The sequence below is a fragment of the Aquarana catesbeiana genome, linkage group LG04 (genome assembly GCF_042186555.1).
Source record: "Aquarana catesbeiana isolate 2022-GZ linkage group LG04, ASM4218655v1, whole genome shotgun sequence".
Lineage (NCBI taxonomy): Eukaryota > Metazoa > Chordata > Amphibia > Anura > Ranidae > Aquarana > Aquarana catesbeiana.
Window position 1 is genome coordinate 15102744 of NC_133327.1, and position 20470 is coordinate 15123213.

The 20470-nt window shown below is 43.9% G+C and overlaps 1 protein-coding gene across 1 annotated transcript in view; it reads right to left on the reverse strand.

Moving 5' to 3' along the window:
* Positions 1 to 2350: 2350 nt before the first annotated feature.
* The window catches only part of ELP3 (elongator acetyltransferase complex subunit 3), a 159478-nt gene continuing 141358 nt past the window's right edge, over positions 2351 to 20470 (reverse strand). Inside the window, exon 15 of the mRNA XM_073624860.1 lies at positions 2351 to 2578. Within this exon, the coding sequence (XP_073480961.1) occupies positions 2502 to 2578 (77 nt within the window). The 3' untranslated portion in view covers positions 2351 to 2501. The remainder of the gene's footprint in view (positions 2579 to 20470) is intronic.

A 20470-nucleotide genomic window follows, 5' to 3' on the forward strand; every position in this document is an offset into this window, starting at 1 on the left:
AGAGTAGGCCTCTATAGTAGGAGTTCCCAAACGTATTTGACTTACTGCCCCCGTTTAAAAAAAATAAATACTCAGCACCCCCCATGGAAATCTACCTTCTGTAACAGAAATATGCAAATTTGTGTTCTTTTATGTATCTATATTTCGATCTACTGTCTAGGGGAAAGATGAAAGGAGATATCCTTACCTGCTCCTCTTGGCACAACACTGGTCCCTGCAGCTCCTGCACCCCGCACTCTAGCGGTCTTGAGTCAGAAAGTCATCAAGCCAAGAGCAACGTTCATAGCCCTGCCCTGGTTTTGAGGACGCCAGGAACAGTCCACCGCTGGGTCGGAGTGGGGTGGATTTGCTGGGGAGCAGAGGGTAAGTATAAGGTTTTCTCCTCTCCCCTGATCAAAATGGGCACTTAACCCTTGCAGTGCAGTCCCCACTGGAAGGGATATTTTTTTTTTTTGCCTGGAGTTGGGGTTAAAGATCTGGTGGTGGACTTGACCATTGATCGATTATTTTGCAAATAAAGTTATAAAGTAATCACTATGGGTTTAATATTATGTTACTTAACAGATAAAACTTGTATGGATGGTTTTTCAAAATTTTCTTTATGCCGCCACCGCCCTCTTATTTTTATTCAATGCCCACCAATTGCTCAAGAGGCTACTTCCACCTGCCTGGATCATTCCAACAACCCCCAGAGGGTGGTACTGCTCACTTTGTGAGGCACTGCACTAGAGGCTCTTGAGCAGTAAGGGGGGTATGATCACAGATAGGTAATGTCCCTCCCAGTGTAGGGCATCTTGGAAAAAAGGCTTTGTTTGGTGGGAGTCTGCATTGCAAGAACCAAGCCAGGGCAAAGCTGCAATCTTTGAGGCTTTAGCTTCTGGCAGCATCCCCTTGGGGGGGTAAGCAGAGAAGAAGAGATGCAAGACTACCACAATCCCACATTGCATGGGACTCAGGACTGTGGCAAAATCCTTCAGATATAGGCTGCTCCTCGACTTGGCTCTCGTCCATCATGTTCTTATGATCGGTTTGCCACTAAAGGAATTTGCTGCCACCATTGGAATAACTGTAAGAATGTAAATATGTGATGAAAGGCATTTCAGTAAACCATTAAAACGCCTCCGATGTTTGAACTCTTCCTTCTCCTAACCTCAACATGGGGGCATCTTCTAGGAAACAAACTGTTGCTGGATGAGGCTGCTATTGGATTCCATTGCCGTAAGACTTGCTCCAGGTATGGCTGGTAGTATGTGCAGGAAATAAGCACCAATGGTATGATGGCAGGCAGTATGTAGTACAAGAAAGAAGTGCGGAGGGTATGAAGGCAGGACAGGAGTGTGCAGGGTATGAAGGTGGGTACAGGAGAGAAGTGCAGAGCGTGTGATAACAGACAGTGTGGGCAGGAAAGGAGTGCAGAGAGTATGGTGTTGGCAATGTATGCAGTATAGGAGTACGAAGGGTATCACAATGTGGTGTGTGAGGTGTGGAGTGGGTGTCCGTTAGCCTTTTAGTGGCGGTGAGGGTGAAAGAGCCTTAGAGGAATGTCTTTCAGTAAGAGGCATGAAGTAGTGGGGAGAGGTCCATCGGTTGGGGGTTTGAGACAGACAGGAAATGTCAGGGGTGGTGTGAGGTGACCTTGGGAGGGGGTTCGAGGAATGTCTGTCAGTGGGCGTGTGAGACAGCTGGTGGGAGTCTGTCATGGGGTGATTAAGGTGGCTGGGAGAAGGGGATGTCTGTTGAGGGGACATGAGAAGGCTGTGAGATCAGGGGCAGATGAAATCCTTTAGACACCACCCCATTATTTTCATACTGACCCATGCTGGGATCTGAGGGCCCTTCAGGTGGCCATACCCTGTTCCATTTTTTTCATTCAGCCAACGAGCTGAACTGAAAGAACTGGCCCTATTTCACCATACACACATTTCGGGTGGATGGGGAATCCTACCCACTGTGCAATTGTTGGAGACTCCCCAGCAGTCAGAGTACACAGATCAGAGCTGCAGCCATTGGATGCACCCGCTGATCGAGCAGCTTTTATCCAACAGGATTGTTGAGCAGAAGTTGATTGATAGTTCAACTCCACTGGCCACCCATGGGTGGAAATTCAGCCATACCCTGACCCAGCCAAATTTCAATCCATCTATGGCCACCATGAGTGTCAAAGTACCACAGGCTGAGCACCAGGAACTTACAATATCAGGCCAACTTCAGGCCCCTCACAGTAGCACACAGTTTTAACATCTGTAATTCACTACCGACAATAGTTTCAAGGAATTCTTCTCTCCGTACAAATCAATCAGAACATAAGAAATTACATAAATTGATAGCAAGTCAAAAATAACAAGCAACATTGACCAGTTGTGCGTTTATTTGAATATAAATAAGATACACGGCTCTGTCCTCATAGAAAAAGCCAATGAAAGATTGAGAAAGGAAAACAATAAAACAAATATCTAGATACAAATGCATAAGCAGAGATTGATGTTAACAGCTGTCCCCTCTCAGTCCAATCTCTTCACCATGTATGGCCCCTCTAGCTCATAGCCGATTTTTCTGTAATAGTTTCGGGTGCCAACACCTAGAGGGGAAAAAAGAAAACAAGTCAGCAAACTGAAAAGCAGAGGCATAAAACATGTTGCCATGGAACCTGACAAAATCCAAGATCTGCTCTCGTTCGCTATATAAATCAAATTCTTAAAAGACAACGGTACCTTTACTATGCAGTGCTAACTTCAGTGACAGCTCCGAGTCTGATAGGGCTGCTGTAATTACACCCAAAATGGTGGTGCCCATTAGCAGATGAAATGTATGGCCTGGCAACACGTTCTCTTTGAGAGAGAACACATAATACAGAATACATAAGCTTTCTTAGCCATGAATGGAGGAAAAAGCGTGAACAGATTGTGGAGGCTTTAGTGAACCCAAACCAGAAGTGGGCTCATCGACTGACTGCGTTATTGGCAATAAAAATGTGGAGCGGACCAATTCAGTGAGAGACTGTACCAACAAACTTTCCTGCGAACCTGATCCTTCCATATTAGGTTCTTTGGAAGATGAGACATCAGCCTCTTCCTAGTCCTTTGAGAGAAATTCGTCATCTCTCGCCCCTTGTTCCTCGGCATGAGGGTCCTGAGCAATGGACGGGGATCTACTATGTTTAGTCCCACTCTGAGATGCGATTAAAGCATACATTTTTTGCTCCAAACTTAAAGTGGTTGAAGAAAAAACCTCCTTAGTAATATACACAGGGGCTGCAGTGTTAAGAGCAGCTGCAACACTTGCCCTAATGGCTCACTCTGACCAGCCATATTACTCTCAGGGGAGGATGCCATCTTTGAGATGGTTCTAGGCTGCCGTGTGACTATAGTCCTTCTAGAGCCCTTTTTTGAGGTGTTTTTAACCCCCCTTCCAACCATAGCCTGATGCACAAAACAGAGGTACTACCAGAAGAAATGCATCAACTGCTTGAGCAATAGTTCATGCAGTAGTAAATGTGTCAGAAAGAATGCCTGTGTTACCAAAAACCTCTTGCATGCCACCTTTGCTCTTGTGTCCCTCCGCAGCTTGCATCAGCAGCAATGGTGCCTTTTAAAACACACCTTCCCGCGCTGGGCGTTGGAGAACTCTAACGCCGCGCTAAGCCCCCCCCCCCCCATCTACGGCCCTTCCTCTTTCTTTAAAAAAAAAAAAAAAAAAAGTTTTCCAGCACGAGCGGGGGGGCTCCGATCCTATGGGATCAGCCAGGAGAGAGGCAGTAATGGCGAAGGGGGGGGCCTTTTCACGCCCTTTTCTAAAAAAAATTTTTAAGCGCTCCTTAAAGAACAGAAAAACAGCACGGGGGGGGGGGGGGGCGCGTCTGGTGGGGAGGCAAACCCCCCCCCAGCTATTTTCTGGACACATTGTGAGCTCTCTGAGAAGCAAGAGACGGTAAGTGCTCTATACAGCCCCCAGTGGTGACACAGACATGACAACTTTACTAAATTAAAGGAGACATTCATAAGAAAAATCTTTAAAAATTTCTTAGAAGACTCGCAGGGTTTTCTGTGGTAAACTAACAGCCCCAATCTTCACCCTTCACAGTGGGTTCCGTTAAACCTTCAGGAGCTGGGGATCCTCGAGAAAACCCACAATCCTGGACCTGTAATAGCACCACTGCCAGTAAAACTTTATGGCCTTAATACCAAAAAGTACTGGATCCCAGGGTCCAGCTCTCTAAAGAGAAGCGTAACAGGCAAGACCTCGTTTCTTCGGATACGTGGCCCGGGTACCATTCAATTCGACCAAAAAGACACTTTGAATGGATCCGGCTGCATGGCTAGCCCCCAGCAAGGATTGCTCCAGTGGAGCTCAGCACAGCAGATCTTTACTCGTGACCAACACCTTAGACACTGGCGAAAAAACGGAGGTCCTCCCAGTAGTGGGAGGGGTTATATAGGGAGTGCACTTTTTGTCTTAGGGCATGCCAGTGCCCATCACCTGAAGGTGGCCTATAACCCACATAGTAACTACTATGGCTCTGTGTCTCGTGATGTACGATAAGATCCTTTTCTGTTACGGTATCTATGAAGATATGGTTTTACCAGTTTGGTGTGAAGAAACGCAAAGTTGCCTGCACAGAGCCCTGACATCAACCCTACTGATCAACTTTAGGATGAATTGGAATGCAAAATGTAAACCAGGCCTTCTGACCCATCACTAACACCTCAACCCTACTGAACACCTTTTGGGATGACTTGGAACCCCAATTATGAGCCATGTCTTCTCATACAACATCAATACCTCAACCCTACTGAACACGTTTGGGGTGACTTGGAACACCAATTGTGAGCCAGGTCTTTTCATCTAACATCAATACCTCAGGCCCAGTGAATACCTTTGGAACGCCAATTGTGAGCCAGGTGTTCTCATCCAACATCAATACCCTAACACTACTAAAAATCTTTCGGATGACTCGGAATGCCAATTGTGAGCCAGGTCTTCAATGCCTTAACACTACTGAACTTTGGAATGACTTTGAACACCAACCATGAGCCAGGCCTTCTCATTCATCATCTATACCTCAATCCTACTGAACACCTTTGGGATGAACTGAAACATTATTCGCGAGTCATGTCATATCATACAAAATTAGTACCCAACCTCACAGTTGTGATCTTGGCTGAGTGGGCACACTCCAAAATCTTATGGAAAGCCTTCTCAGAAGTGTGGAGGCTGTTATAGACACCAACCGGGAAAGGGGGGGGGGGGGGGGTCAACTCCATTTTAATGCGCATGGGTTTGTAATGGGATGTCCAACAAGCTTCACTTATTAAATCACATAAAGTACATCAAAGGCAGGAAAGAGTTGGCTAAGCTATAAGAGATATTGTTATTTATGATGAGGCCAGCCCATGACACTGCTGCTTTCCCACTGGAAATGCAGCAGTTCTACTCTAAAAACACAAGCATTCGTATATTAGCAGGATAATGAAGATACACAATAAATTACACCACTAATTCAAGGACCACAGTTTTATTAAAAAAGGTTTATTTTCTCCAATGCAGAGAAAGAAGTAACTATCACAATACTCCATCTGTGCTAGGTTCATGCAGTGTGGAGAGCTCTTATTTCCATTAAGATAGCCCAAACGGCACAGTACAAATCAATATTTCCTATCTCAGACTACAAGGCTGAATTTCCACATGTGCACTGAGCTGAAATACAGACTGAAAATTACAGAGCTTTATTAAAAACAAAAAGTAAATGCAATCTGCCGTAAACATCTGCTTCTTTCTGGGGCTTTAGATAAAGTAGACCTAAACTCCATTTTAAAGAGCAGGTATAATCGCTATTGGTCATTTGTGTTTTTTTTTTTTAGGTTTCAAAACTTGTAAAGTTGTGTTTTATATGCTATATGACCAAAATGACTGTGTATAGCATCACCCCTGAAGGAGTTTGTTGACCATCCCGTTGTTCCAAGACCATGGCTGTTAATATGGGGATATCCCCTATTTGGGATTATAATAGCCTTCACTCTACTGGGAAGACTTTCCAGAAGATATTGGAAGGTGTCTGTTAGAAATTGTGCCCATTCAAACAAAAAAAAAAAAAAAAAAAAACACGTGAGGTCAGGTACAGAATGTTGAGAAGACCTGGCTCCCAACTGGCATTCCAATTCATACAAAAGGTGTTCAGTAGGGTTGAGGTCAGGGTTCTGTGCAGGGCACTCAAATTCCTCTATACCGAACTGGTTAAACCAGGTCTTTATGGAGCTGGCTTTGTAGACAGTCACACAAAAAAAGACAATCACTAACTGGAGTGCTTTAGAGAAAAGAGTCTTTGGGGGACAGGTCACTAGCCATGGTAGAAGCCTAGCCATGTCACTAGCCATGGTAGAAGCAAGGAATAAGGCAAGTTTTATAGCGTCTGATGTATTCAGATTCATATCCTGGGAAGCATCCCTTTAGAGGTCAATGTAGGGATAAGCAAGAAGTATAAATGACTGAAGGGATTTTGGGATTGCCTTCTTTCTACCCCTCTATCATTTTCTTTTGTGTTCTACAGTATATGCTTCCAGACTTTTCCTTATTGCCCCGTACACACGGTCGGACATTGATCGGACATTCCGACATCAAAATCCATGGATTTTTTCAGACGGATGTTGGCTCAAACTTGTCTTGCATACACACAGTCACACAAAGTTGTCGGAAAATCCAATCGTTCTGAACACGGTGACGTAAAACACGTACGTCGTCGGGACTATAAACGGGGCAGTAGCCAATAGCTTTAGTTTCTTAATTTATTCTGAGCATGCATGGCACTTTGTGCGTCGGATTTGTGTGCACACGATTGGAATTTCCGACAATGGATTTTGTTGTCAGAAAATTTTATAGCAAGCTCTCAAATTTTGGTGTGTACGGAAATTCCGATGGAAAATGTGTGATGGAGCCTACGCACGGTCAGAATTTCCGACAACAAGGTCCTATCACACATTTTTCTGTCGGAAAATCCGACCGTGTGTACAGGGCATAAAGTGTACGTTAAGCCAAAAACCTTGTATCAAGTTTTGAGTGAAGTAGTAAAATAGCCTTCCATGTTTTAATTGCTTTTCAGGGCTGCGTTAGAAAGATTTAAGCTTCAAAGTTTAACTCAGATATAAACAAATATTGTTTAAATACAAGAGTCATGAGTATTTTTCCTTGAATCTTGGTATTCTTTGTGCGTCTCTTTTAGATTTGTGCCGGAATCCAGGGTAAAACGCTCTTGTAATAAAGACCGCTCACTGCTGCTCTCTCTCCTTGTGCAGGGTGATTGGTCTTGCCTCCGCTCCTTCTGTATAAGCCATGCACAACACGGTGATGTCACTGCTACTTTTCCAAGGTAATATCTGGTTATGCAAAAGGTATCTGGTACACACAAAGTGGATCTAAATCCTTTGTGGACAGATTAGAGCAGAATCTACATGGTACTAGGAAGAGTATTGTAAAGCGTGATGAACTGACCCTAGCTACAGCCTCTGATGAAGTTTTAAGGACGTAACGCATAGGTCAGAGTAGTTCCCAGGAGTTTGAGGACGCGGAATTGATCTGCATTAGCCAGAGAGAGAGAGAGAGAGCAGTTAATGGGAGTTTGATAAGCGATCCATCTGCCTATGAGAATGATGATCGTTCTTAATCTTTTATAATATACATGAGTTTTACGGAAAGCACAATGCGTATTTGTTTTATGGAGCTGTGCTGGAGCTGTTGCTAAACGTGTGGAGGAGGAAGGGCTGGTGTGACTTCAGTTCTAAGAGCTGTGCCTGGAGAAAAAGACTTAAGGAGAGAAGATTAACCACAGTGGGGTATATGGCTTATGTGATGACCTGTAATTTAGAAGGTCCAATATTCCAGGTGAGAGCACAACCAAAAGACACAATTGGTGGAAGTGTTTCACTGAGTGGCTCAAGTGCAGTTGTTGGAAGATTACACTGGAGATGAAATAAAGATACATGTTATAAGTGATTTTTGAACCACATGAATTGCGCTTCATCCATTATGCACCATAGCCAATATACATAGATGCTTTAGCATTATTTATGTATACGTGTGGTCACTATTGATAATATTATATTGCTTGTTCACATTTTATCACTTTATGTTATGTAGTGGGTTGTACTAATTCATTTATTTGGATATAGGGATTGTGTATTTAGGAGTGCTGCACTTTATTATAGTGGTTTTAAAGGCACAAGGTTTTTTACCGTTATGCATTCTACGCGTGAAGGTAAAAAAAAAACCTTCTCTGTGCAGCAGCCCCACTAATATTTATCTGAGCCCCATCTCGATCTAGCGATGTGCACAAGGGCCTCAGCTCTCCAGGGACTCTGCCTCCTCATTAGCTGAGACCGCAGTGGGAGCCAATGGCTGTCAATCACAGCCACAGAGCCAATCATGAGAGAGAGGGAGCGGGGCCGAGTGTGTGAATGGACATGCAGAGCCGCAGCTCGGGAGCTTGCTCTGGGGGCACTCGGCAGGAGGGAGGGGCCAGTAGTGCCCACGAGGGACTCAAGAATAGATAGATCGGAGCTGCACAGAGCAGGTAAATATAACATGTTTGTTATTTAAATAAGAAAAAAAAAAAAAAAAACTTTAAAATCACTTTAAATCCTTTAAGGCTATTGCGAAATATATTCAAATAAATGTTTTTGTATCTGGAGTTCAGCTTTCACGTTTGCTTTGAAGAGGCATCGAAGATATATTCCTTTCATCTAAAACCATGGACGCATCCTTTGCTTGGAGAGCATTTTACGCATATGTTGTCCTCAAAAAATCAGCAGAGAAGTTGGAGACATGGGAGTAAGTGGGTCAGGTGCTGCTGAGTAATGGAGCAGTTAGAAGATTTCTCTACCAGAGCCAGTGTAGATGGGAATGTGTGTTGTACCTGCTGGGATTTCGCACTACGCTTATGGGAGTAGGTAGTAAATGCTTCCATCTAAGCCTCAGACACTGAGAACTAAGTGCCTCCATTAGTAGCTCTGCACTCCCGTCAAGCCTCGACTCTACTGCCATGTCCCGCCATGGTCTCTGCCGTCATTTTAAAGCCATCTAGTGAAACGCGACTTACTACAATTCAATCAACACTACAGCAAAGCCGCTGTTTGCACCCTGCCGCTCTGTACGTACATTCACCAATGGACAGTAAATTGCTGGAGGTTTAAATCTCTTCAGTTTCACACAGTGTTCTTGTAGCGCCAGTTTTATTTTTTGAGAATGCTAAAACATTAACCCATGCTTTGCCTGGAGGCCAAAGACCATCTGCACTTAAAAGTGATATTCCAGGTATAGATGGGAACCAGTTGACTAAGAAGCTCCAGTTATGACCTTATCCAGCAGTTGTTTGTGCCTTTGCCCCCACCCTTGAGGGCCTCTTACAGCTAAAATGTGAAAATATATAAACTAAATATATGTGCTGGCGCTAACGGTGTATCCAGAAAATAAATATACACAAAGTGGTAATCACTTGGGAAACATATGAATATAAATATAGCGCTCGCAAACACAATGGATGAAAATACAATGGATGATAAACAAAACAAAAGTCCAAATAAAGTGACTAAAGGTGCTCCAATCCAAAGTAAAGGAAATATAAGGTGCTTCAGAAATATTCAGGTGTGCAACACCCCCTCATGTATCCCCACTCACCAGATCAAAACGACCCCCAGCTTTTCAGTCTGGTGGGTCACTTAAAGCTTGGTAAAGATAGCCTGGGATGGCGGATATGGTGTCAGGTCATCAGGTCCAGAATTCCTTTATGAACTTTCTCAGCCAGAGAACAGGTACCCAGAAGTAAAGAAGAATGGAACTGATAGTGAAGTACCTTTAAAAAAAGGTTTTACTGTAAAAGGGAGTGGGTACTTACAAAAAGTAGGATCAAACAAGCCTCAAACATGGAGCTGTGAGTGTAAAAACGCTGTTCCTGGCGTGCGTTCCACGGGACCGGAAGTGACGTCAGTGATACCGGAAATAGCTTTTCAACGGTTCGCCCTTCCACAGGGCATCATCAAGGCTACAATGAAAAACTCCTTGTGGGTGAGAGTAGAGAAAGTAATGTGTCCAATTGGTTCATAAGGCAGTTTCCAAGGCGTAGAAAGAACCAGATTCAGACCCCTCAGGGTCGCCGGGGAATGGACAGGGCGAGCTACATGGGAGACCTCTTAGGTCTTAGTCAACGAGTGAGGTCAACTATCTTTGCAACAGAATGTAAAGGGCAGAAACCTGTCTCATGAAAATGCTGAATCCCAGATGTTGATTCAGACCCAGCTGCAGAAAGGCAATGATTTTCCTCATGCAGAAGCTCCTAGGATGGAAGCCCCAGGACTCACAGCAAGTGAAGAAACCTTCCTCTGATGGTACATCTCATGTAACGAAACACAGATAGCTTGTAGCAGGTGTGGGTCATATGAATGGAAGTGTTCAAAGAAGGCAGGAAGCCAGAATGGATGTTCTATGTGCATTTTTGCAAACAGGAGAAGCAGTGGAGAGATGCTTACTCCATGCTGCATGTAGAGCGTGGAGCAGCTTTAGGATAGTCATTTGAAGCTTTCACAGGTATTTATCCCTCCCTTCACTTGTTCTCCTCTGGGTAGCTTGAGACATTTTACACCACCATGTCTGATTTTCAGTCCTTTCAGCTGCATGCCTAGAAGTCCGGGCGTCACTATCACTATCAGAGATGTGAGGGGCTTGTGCAAAAGACAACTGAGAATCTTGTGGTATAAATCAGGGGTCTCCAAACTTTCCATACAAATAGGGACAGTACACTGTCCTTCAGACTTAAGAGGGCCAAGCTGTGGCCAGTTGAAGTAGAAAATGCCTCAGTGGAAGTAAAAACAATATCTCATGCTAGGTGGTCAGTGTACTTTTATACATTCATATATACGGCACAGTGCAAAAATCTTAGGCAGGTGTGAAGAGATTCTGTAAAGTAAGAATGTTTTAAAAAATATATATTTTGATTTTTAATGTTTATCAATTTACAATATGCAAATTGAACGAACAGAAAAATCTAAATCAAATTGATATTTAGTGTGACCACCCTTTGGCTTAAAACCAGCATCAATTCTTACATTTGTACACTTGCACAAAGTCAGGGACTTTGGAGGATTAGAGTCAGGTGTATGATTAACCAATTATAGCAAGCAGGCGCTAATGATTATCAATTTTATATGTAGGTTGAAACAGTGTCATTATCTGAAACAAACAGCTGTGTATGAGACTTAAAACTGGGTGAGGAACAGCCAAACTCTGCTACTAAGATGAAGTTGTTGAAGACCGTTTCATGTCACAGGTCATACACCATGACAAGACCAAGGACAGCAACAAGACACAAAGTTGTTCTACTGCATCAGCAAGGTCTCTCCCAGGCAAATATTTTAATCAGACTGCGGTTTCAAGTTGTACTGTTCAAGCGCTTTTAAAGAAGGAAAAAGAAGCAGGCAAAGTTGAGGACTGTAGATGCAGTGGTCGGCCATGGAAACTTAATGCAGCAGACGAAGAACACATCATGCACATCATTCCACATTGGAAGATATCCAGCAGTGCCATCAGCACAGAACTGTCGGACACTGGTGGGACCAAGGTACATCCATCTACTGTCTGGAGAAGTCTGGCCAGAAGAGGTCTTCATGGAGGAATTGCGGCCAAAAATCCATACCTCTGACACGGAAACATGGCCAAATGACTCAACTATGCATGAAAACAGGAACTGGGGTGCAGAAAAATGGCAGCAGGTGCTCTGGACTGATGAGTCAAAATGTGAAATATTTGGCTGTAGCAGAAGGCAGTTTGTTCTCTAAAGGGCTGGAGAACGGTACAATAATGAGTGCCTGCAGGCAACTGTGAAGCATGATGGAGGTTCCTTGCAAGTTTGGGGCTGCATTTTTGCAAATGGAGTAGGAGATTTGGTCAGGATTAATGGTGCCCTTAATGCTGAGAAATACAGGCAGATACTGTACTTATTCATCATGCCATACCATCAGGCAGGCGTGTGATTGGCCCCAAACTTATTCTGCAGCAGGACAACGACCCCAGGAGCAGCAGGACCTCTTAATTTACTTTCCATTTTGTTCGTTGATATACTGGCATATCTCTGCTTATTCTCAGAGTGGATTATATATTTTGATTCCCAACCTGGTTATTTATATTTACCACTGCATACAGATTTTCAAGAATTAATTGTATATTTTTAAACTTTACATATTAACTAAATTATGCACCACACTTTGAGGTTTTTATCTGATTACAAATAAATAAAAAAGAAATTGGCCAACTAATTGATTACGAAAAATAACCGTTAGTTGCAGCATTTTATATACGGTATATATATTTTACACACACACACACATATATACATATACATACTATTGTGCAAAATGTTTGGGCAGGTGTGAAAAAATTCTGTAAATTAAGAATGCTTTCAGAAGTATAAGAGTTTAGCTGTTCCTCACCCAGTTTTAAGCTTTCTACACAGTTGTTTCTGTTAATGACCGTGTTTAAACCTACATATAAAGCCTCTTTCACATGAACAATCCGTTCAGGTCCGCCTGTCAGTTTTTTAGGCGGACCTGAACGGACCCTCCATAGACCTCTATGGAGCGTCGGATGTCAGCGGTGACATGTCCGCTGACATCCGACCCGCTCCGATCCGAAAAAGTGTAACGGAGGAAAAACCTACCTTTCCATCCGTTTTCGGATCGGGTGACGACGGACTCTACGGTCCGTCGTCATCCGATCCCCCATAGGGGAGAGCGGCGCTCTGACAGGTCCGTCGCTGCACGGACCTGTCATCTGCCTGCTCAGTGGGGATCCACGGAGCGATCCCCGCTGAGCAAGCGGATGTTCAGGGGGCAGATCATCACGGATCTGTCCCGTGTGAAAGGACCCTAAAATTGATGATCATTAGCACCTGACTCTAATCCTACAAAATACATTCTTACTTTACAGCATTTCTTCACATCTGACTAAAATGTTTGCACAGTATTTTCTGTGTGTATATATATATATATATATATTTTTTTTTTGGGGGGGGGGGGGGGGGCGTCTTTATCCAGCACAATATATAATCTTCTGTATAATTGAATTTAAAAGCCTGGTAACACATTTTAAAGGCTGACGCGTTTCATCATACCGGGTTGAAAGTGCAGATAACATCACTTTTGCGCTGTCTAATTATACCTTTGTACTCCAACAATCCTGCCAACTCCACTTCAGAAACTTTCATCAGCGTTGCTGAGGATGGAAGGTGAACGCACAAAGTATTATTATTATGCTAAATTATCTTAGATTGTCCTAAGTTCTTTGTTGAGTCTGTTTTTCTTCTTCCAAGGATGCATTTGTCCTTTTTCTAAAAATACAAAGCTTGCGTAGAGCAAGTAACAAAGTTCAGAGTAATTAAATCCTTCAGCGTCACTGGTGAATATATAGACAGGACAATTGTTCCTAACAGCGCAAACAAACTCCTTCATCTGTCTGGTTTAACTAAAAAGAAATCTCCAGGCAACAACATGCCATTTTGAGGGGGCCCGTGCCCACCACACGTGAACTGGTGTGCATTCGCGCTTCTTTGCTATAACACATCACAGTGCTTGCTTTTTTTATAAACTCTTTTTGAATTACACTTTGGAGTGTAATTCAAGTATTCATGTATTTTTTTTTTTTTGAATGTACACATGGAGTGACATTTTTTGAGCTACTCATCATACGGTTACTAGTATTGGGAGATTACGTTCCCTTATCTACACAGTGATTTTTGACGTTCATTGTGAAAATTTCCATTTGTGGATGTTTTATGCTGACAAGATAGTGAGACCTGTTCTTTCCAACAACCCCTGAATGTGTCCCGACGAAGCAAAACAGTGAAACGCGTTGATGCACAGGGGCTCACTGTCGTCTATAGGGTGTCAACATTTTTGTTGCGCCATACATCCATGTTAAATTGTGTGTTAATTTGTGTTTTTTAATTCTTTTGATACTTGCTCTATGTACGATTGTTATGAATAAAATATATATTTTTTATATACTCTTGTCCATTTTTCCTCTAAAGTCTGATCTAGGGCCATTTTTGGTCCTTTTTTTCTAAAAGGTGTCCCAAGTACTTGCAGCCAATCTGCTAGCAGTACACCACCATCTGATTTTAGCAGGCAAATTTCCCTACTCCAGTTGCTGAACTTTAAATCTCCTGAGGCAGGCCAGAAAAGTCTGTGGTCATTTCCACCGGTCATACAATGCCAGTGCTCGGCTGGCTGACATTCAAAAGGGAATGCAACCTGCCCACCTACCAACCTCACTTGTGACATGCGGAACTCAACGTTGGCAATGCTGCAGCGGCTGCACATGCAGCAGAGGGCCATCAATGAGTATCTGTGCGAGTATGGCACCAGGACAGGGGAGCTTGGCTTCTTTTCGCCACGCCAGTGGCTACTGATAAAGGATGCATGCACTGTCCTGTCACCATTTGAGGAGGCCACAAGGATGGTGGGCAGCGACAATGCATGCATCAGTGACACTATCCCTCTAGTCTTCCTTTTGGAGCACACGCTTTGTGGAATAATGGACAGGGCACTTGAGGCAGAACAGAAGGAGGAAGAGGAGGACTTCCTTACCTCTCAAGGCCTCCTTTATCCAGATAGCATTCCAGCGGGCCCGCCAAACACACAGGAAGAAGAAGAGGAGGAAGAGGAGGAGGAGGAGGAGGAAGAGGATTGTATCAGCATGGATGTAGAGGATAACATTCAGCAGCAGTCTTCAAGGGATGGTTTTCAGTCCCCAGAAACCCAAGGAGTTGTTTGTGGCTGGGAGGAGGTAGTTACGGATCATGTGATCCTTAGTGACCCAGAGGACTCAAAATCAAATACCTCTGCAAACTTAGGCTGCATAGCCTCCCCGATTCTGCAAAGCCTGCGAAAGGACCCTAGGATTCGTTGAGAGGGATCATTACTGGCTGGCAACCCTTCTTAATCCACGTTACAAGGGTAAGATTGCAGAACTCATCCTGCCTTCGCAGAGGGAGCAGAGGATCCTCATCTTCAGTAGGCCTTGAAGAAAGGTTTGTACAATGCATTTCCAGACCCTGGGAGGTTACAATTTTCTGGTGCTGGACAACGTGTTGCTGAGGCTTCGTTCAGTCAGAGGAAGAGCGGCGGAGAAGGTGGCTGGCTGACCGCTGCCTTTGAACAATTTTACAGTCCTCAGTGCCAAGGTCTGATCGGTTCAAGCAACCATCGCCAGCGTCTGCATTACATGGTACAGGAATATCTAGGGGCAAGAGCAAATTTGGAGACCTTTCCAACAGACCATCCATTGGGTAACTGGGTCTTGAGGATGGACCAGCTACGGCCTATCCTGCATCCAGCGTTCTTTTCCGAACGCACATTCAGTGCTGCTGGAGGTCATAGAGTGCGCCTGTCCAGACTCTGTTGATAGGCTCACATTCATAAAAATGAATCAGTAGCTATCAAGCACCTGATGCCGATATAACTGATGGACTTTTCTATGGATGTGGGATCCCTTGAAGACTGCCTATGCTGACTATCCTATTCCTCCTCAATCTTGATGATGCTAGCTTCCAACAATATTTTTGGTTTAGGGCACCACCCAAGGCCCAATTGTTAAACTGGGGCATGTAATTACAATTTTTGATCTAATATTTCAACGCAGGGCCCTGTTCCTGCGCCCAACAAGAGTATTTGTGAAGGGTTACAGTGGCACCACCACTCAAGACCCAATTTTTCTGCCCCTGTTTAACAGGGGCATACTATTACAATTCTTGATATACAGTGGGGCAAAAAAGTATTTAGTCAGCCACCAATTGTGCAAGCTCTCCCACTTAAAAAGATGAGAGAGGTCTGTAATTGTCATCATAGGTATACCTCAACTATGAGAGACAAAATGTGGAAACAAATCCAGACAATCACATTGTCTGATTTGTGAAAGAATTTATTTGCAAATTATGGTGGGAAATAAGTATTTGGTCACCTACAAACAAGCAAGATTTCTGGCTCTCACAGACCTCTATCTTCTTATTTAAGAGGCTCCTCTGTCCTCCACTCATTACCTGTATTAATGGCACCTGTTTGAACTTGTTATCAGTATAAAAGACACCTGTCCACAACCTCAAACAGTCACACTCCAAAACTCCACTATGGTGAAGACCAAAGAGCTGTCGAAGGACACCAGAAACAAAATTGTAGACCTGCACCAGGCTGGGAAGACTGAATCTGCAATAGGCAAGCAGCTTGGTGTGAAGAAATCAACTGTGGGAGCAATAATTAGAAAATGGAAGACATACAAGACCACTGATAATCTCCCTCGATCTGGGGCTCCACGCAAGATCTCACCCCGTGGGGTCAAAATGATCACAAGAACGGTGAGCAAAAATCCCCGAACCACACGGGGGGACCTAGTGAATGACCTGCAGAGAGCTGGGACCGACGTAACAAAGGCTACCATCAGTAACACACTACGCCACCAGGGACTCAGATCCTGCAGTGCCAGACGTGTCCCCCTGCTTAAGCCAGTACATGTCTGGGCTCATCGGAGGTTTGCTAGAGAGCATTTGGATGATCCAGAAGAGGACTGGGAGAATGTCATATGGTCAGATGAAACCAAAGTAGAACTGTTTGATAGAAACACAACTCGTCATGTTTGGAGGAGAGAGAATGCTGCGTTGCAAACAAAGAACACCATACCTACTGTGAAGCATGGGGGTGGCAACATCATGCTTTGGGGCTGTTTCTCTGCAAAGGAAACAGGACGACTGATCCCTGTACATGAAAGAATGAATGGGGCCATGTATCGTGAGATTTTGAGTGCAAACCTCCTCCCATCAGCAAGGGCATTGAAGATGAAACGTGGCTGGGTCTTTTAGCATGACAATGATCCCAAACACACAGCCCGGGCAACGAAGGAGTGGCTTCATAAGAAGCATTTCAAGGTCCTGGAGTGGCCTAGCCAGTCTCCAGATCTCAACCCCATAGAAAACCTTTGGAGGGAGTTGAAAGTGTGTGTTGCCCAGCGACAGCCCCAAAACATCACTGCTCTAGGGGAGATCTGCATGGAGGAATGGGCCAACATACCAGCAACAGTGTGTGACAACCTTGTGAAGACTTACAGAAAAGGTTTGACCTCTGTCATTGCCAACAAAGGATATATAACAAAGTATTGAGATGAACTTTTGATATTGACAAAATACTTATTTTCCACCATAATTTGCAAATAAATTACTGGTATTTAAAAAATCAGACAATGTGATTGCCTGAATTTGTTTCCACATTTTGTCTCTCATAGTTGAGGTATACCTATGATGACAATTACAGGCCTCTCTCATCTTTTTAAGTGGGAGAACATACACAATTGGTGGCTGACTAAATACTTTTTTGCCCCACTGTATTTCATAGCAGGGCCGGTTCCTGTGCCCAAGAGTAACTGTGAGAGCTTACAGTGTTGTGGCACCACCACCATCACCAAAGGCCCAATTTTTCTGTCCCTGTTTAACAGAGGCATGTAATTACAATTCTTGATATCATATTTCACAGCAGGGCCCTTTCCTGTGCCTAACAAGATTAACTGTGAGGGCTTACAGTGTTCTGGTACCACCACAAAAGGCTAATTTTTTTCTGCCCCTGTTTAACAGGGGCATATAATTACAATTTTTTATTTAGTATTTCACAGCAGGGCCCGTTCCTGCCCTTACCAAGTGTAACTGTGAGGTCTTACAGTGTTCTGGTACCACCAACACCTAAGGCCCAATTATCTGCAGAGTATATAGGGCAGGCTGCATAGTATATATACACTGCTTTTCAGAGTACAGTATATAGTGCCTGGGAGACCCCCCCACACCATTTTTTTAATTTGGGTGTGGGGTTCCCCTTAATATCCATACCAGACCCAAAGGCCGTTCCTTTAGAAATGTCAATTAGCTGTGGTATTGTTCTAAACACAGGAAAAATGCGCTACTTTACCAGCATACTAAAGACACCCCCCAGGCACAATATTTAAAAGGAATATTTAATTTTTGTTTTACTTTAAGCATTATTAAAATCACTGATCCCGAAAAAGGGCCGTTTTTAAAACTTTTTTTTTTGCATTGATACATGTCCCCTGGGACAGGATTTGAGTCCCCGAACACTTTTTATGGCAATAACTTGCATAAAAGCCTTTAAAATTAGTACTTTTTTTTACGTTCGTGTCCCATAGACTTTAACGGTGTTCGCACAAATTTTTCGCATATTCTGCTGCAAACCGAACCAGGGTTTGCAGCAGAACGGGGTTTCGGCTCATTCCTACCTATAACGGTGTGCACACTGGTGTGTGTTGAGCCATCCTCAGGTATTTGGGTTGTTGTATTCGAATTAGGGTTTTATTACTGGTTTTGATGTAGGCCATACATATCAGAATCATTAATTAAAATTCAGGCAATCGCATTTGACACATTTCCTCCTCTGAGATTTCTTACATGTAAATAACCATTTCCCTCCATCCAGATAGATGAAACAAATTACCTTTATTCTCTGTGTGCCCAGTTTAAATATGCAGCAACACTATCAAAATACAATTACTACTCTGGCAGTGTTTGCTATTAAAATGTCAAGCGATAAGAGAGCTAAGTGAGGGACCAATCCTACAGTTAATTCTGTATAAATGGAGGAACAATAATAACTAACCAGCTCACAATTAAAGAGCATCAAGTATTATGGTAAACAAAATATGTGGAGAATAAGAGTAGGGAAAGTAAAAGTCATGGAGGAAAAGGGTTGGAAACACAGGGATTGTAGAGAATGAGGGTAGGGAACATGGGGTTGTGGAGAACTAGGGTAGGGGTCTTAGGGGTTGTGGTGAATGAGAGTAGGGGATGTAGGCACTGTGAAGGAGGTTTGGGAACGTAGGGGTTGTAGAGAATGAGGGTTGGGCATCTAAAGGGTTGTGGGGTTTGATGGTTGGGGCATAGGGGATGTGAAGTTGGAGGGTGGGGGTGTAGGGGTTATAGAGAAGGAAAGAAGGGGACGAAGGGGTCTTGGAGAACAAGGGTTGGAGATGAAGGGTTTGTGGACGTACGGGTTGTGATGGAGGAAAGTAGGGGGACATACAGGTTGTGGAGAAGGAGGGATGGGGTCGTAAGAGGTGTGGAGAAGGGGGGCCAAGGATGTGAGGGTTGTGGAGAAGGAGGGTAGAGGACTCCACCTAAAAGATTTCAGTTTGTTGTTCAACAAACTGTTGTACAGATTGTAGGTCACAATAAAGGTCGAAAAAGTTCTGAAAATGATTCATCTTTGTCTCATTTTTTTACATCACAGAAACCTGACATTTTAACAAGGGTGTGTAGATTTTTTTAGATCCAATGTAGGTGCTGTGATGAAGGCGGGTATGGGACATATGAATTGTGGAAATGGAGGGTAGAGGACTTAGGGGTTGTGGAGAAAAAGGTTTGGGGACGTAGGGGTGGTGGAGAAGGAGGGTTTGAGGATCTAGGGGTTGTGGAAAAAGAGGGTAGAAGATGTAGGGGTTGTGGAGAATGAGGGTAGGGGACGTAGAGGTTGTGGAGAAGATGGGTAGGGGACATAGGGATTGTGGAGAAAATGGGTAGGGGTTGTAGGAGTTGTTGAGAAAGAGGGTAGAGGACTTAGGGGTTGTGGAGGAAGGTTGGGGTCAAAGCAATTGTGGAGATAGAGGGTTGAGGTTGAAACAGTTGTGGAGAAAGAGGGTTGGGGATGTAGAAAAGGAGAGTAGAGGACGTAGGGGTTGTGATGAAGGAGGGTGGGGGACGCAGGGGTTGTGGAGAATGAAGGTAAGGGGACTTGGGGGAAGTGGAGTCAGTCACCACTCTTTGCTCTGCTCACCCCCCCCCACTCACATTATGGTCCCGATCTCTCCCCCGCCTCGACTGGCTGTGACTGCAGCTGACAGCAGGCTTCTGCTGAAAATGGGTCACAGGAGTGCAGAAAAGACTGCACTCCAGTGATCCACAGGAAAAGTACTGCCAAATGAGCTTAAGCTGTACTTCTCCTTTAATTGTCACCACCACAAACGTTACAGTTAGTAGTTTTCCCCTCTACTCCTGTTTTGGTAGCAACTCACAATTATGGATTGGGGGAAGTGTCTGAGCTCTCAAAAAGCATTGGATCACTTTGTCTACTAATTATCTGAAAAAAAAATAAATACATTTGGACTCACCCTTAATGCTTCCTATATAGTTAAGCAATAAAAACCTGACTGGGGTTTCCAACTCTTTTCCTACATAGTTTTTGCTTTAGATATACTTCAGTTTTGACTAAGCAGGACCCTCAGAAGTCTACATTTTGCCTTGAACTCCTCCTGTAATGTTGCAATGCACGTTCGGGTATGTAAAGGTGCCTAGGCACAGCCTTACAACTGGATATCAACAGTGTGCGGGCATCTAAGGCAGATCCCTCCTATCCCTGCCTCTGAAGATTCCCATGAGATCTGGGGGTCTTCC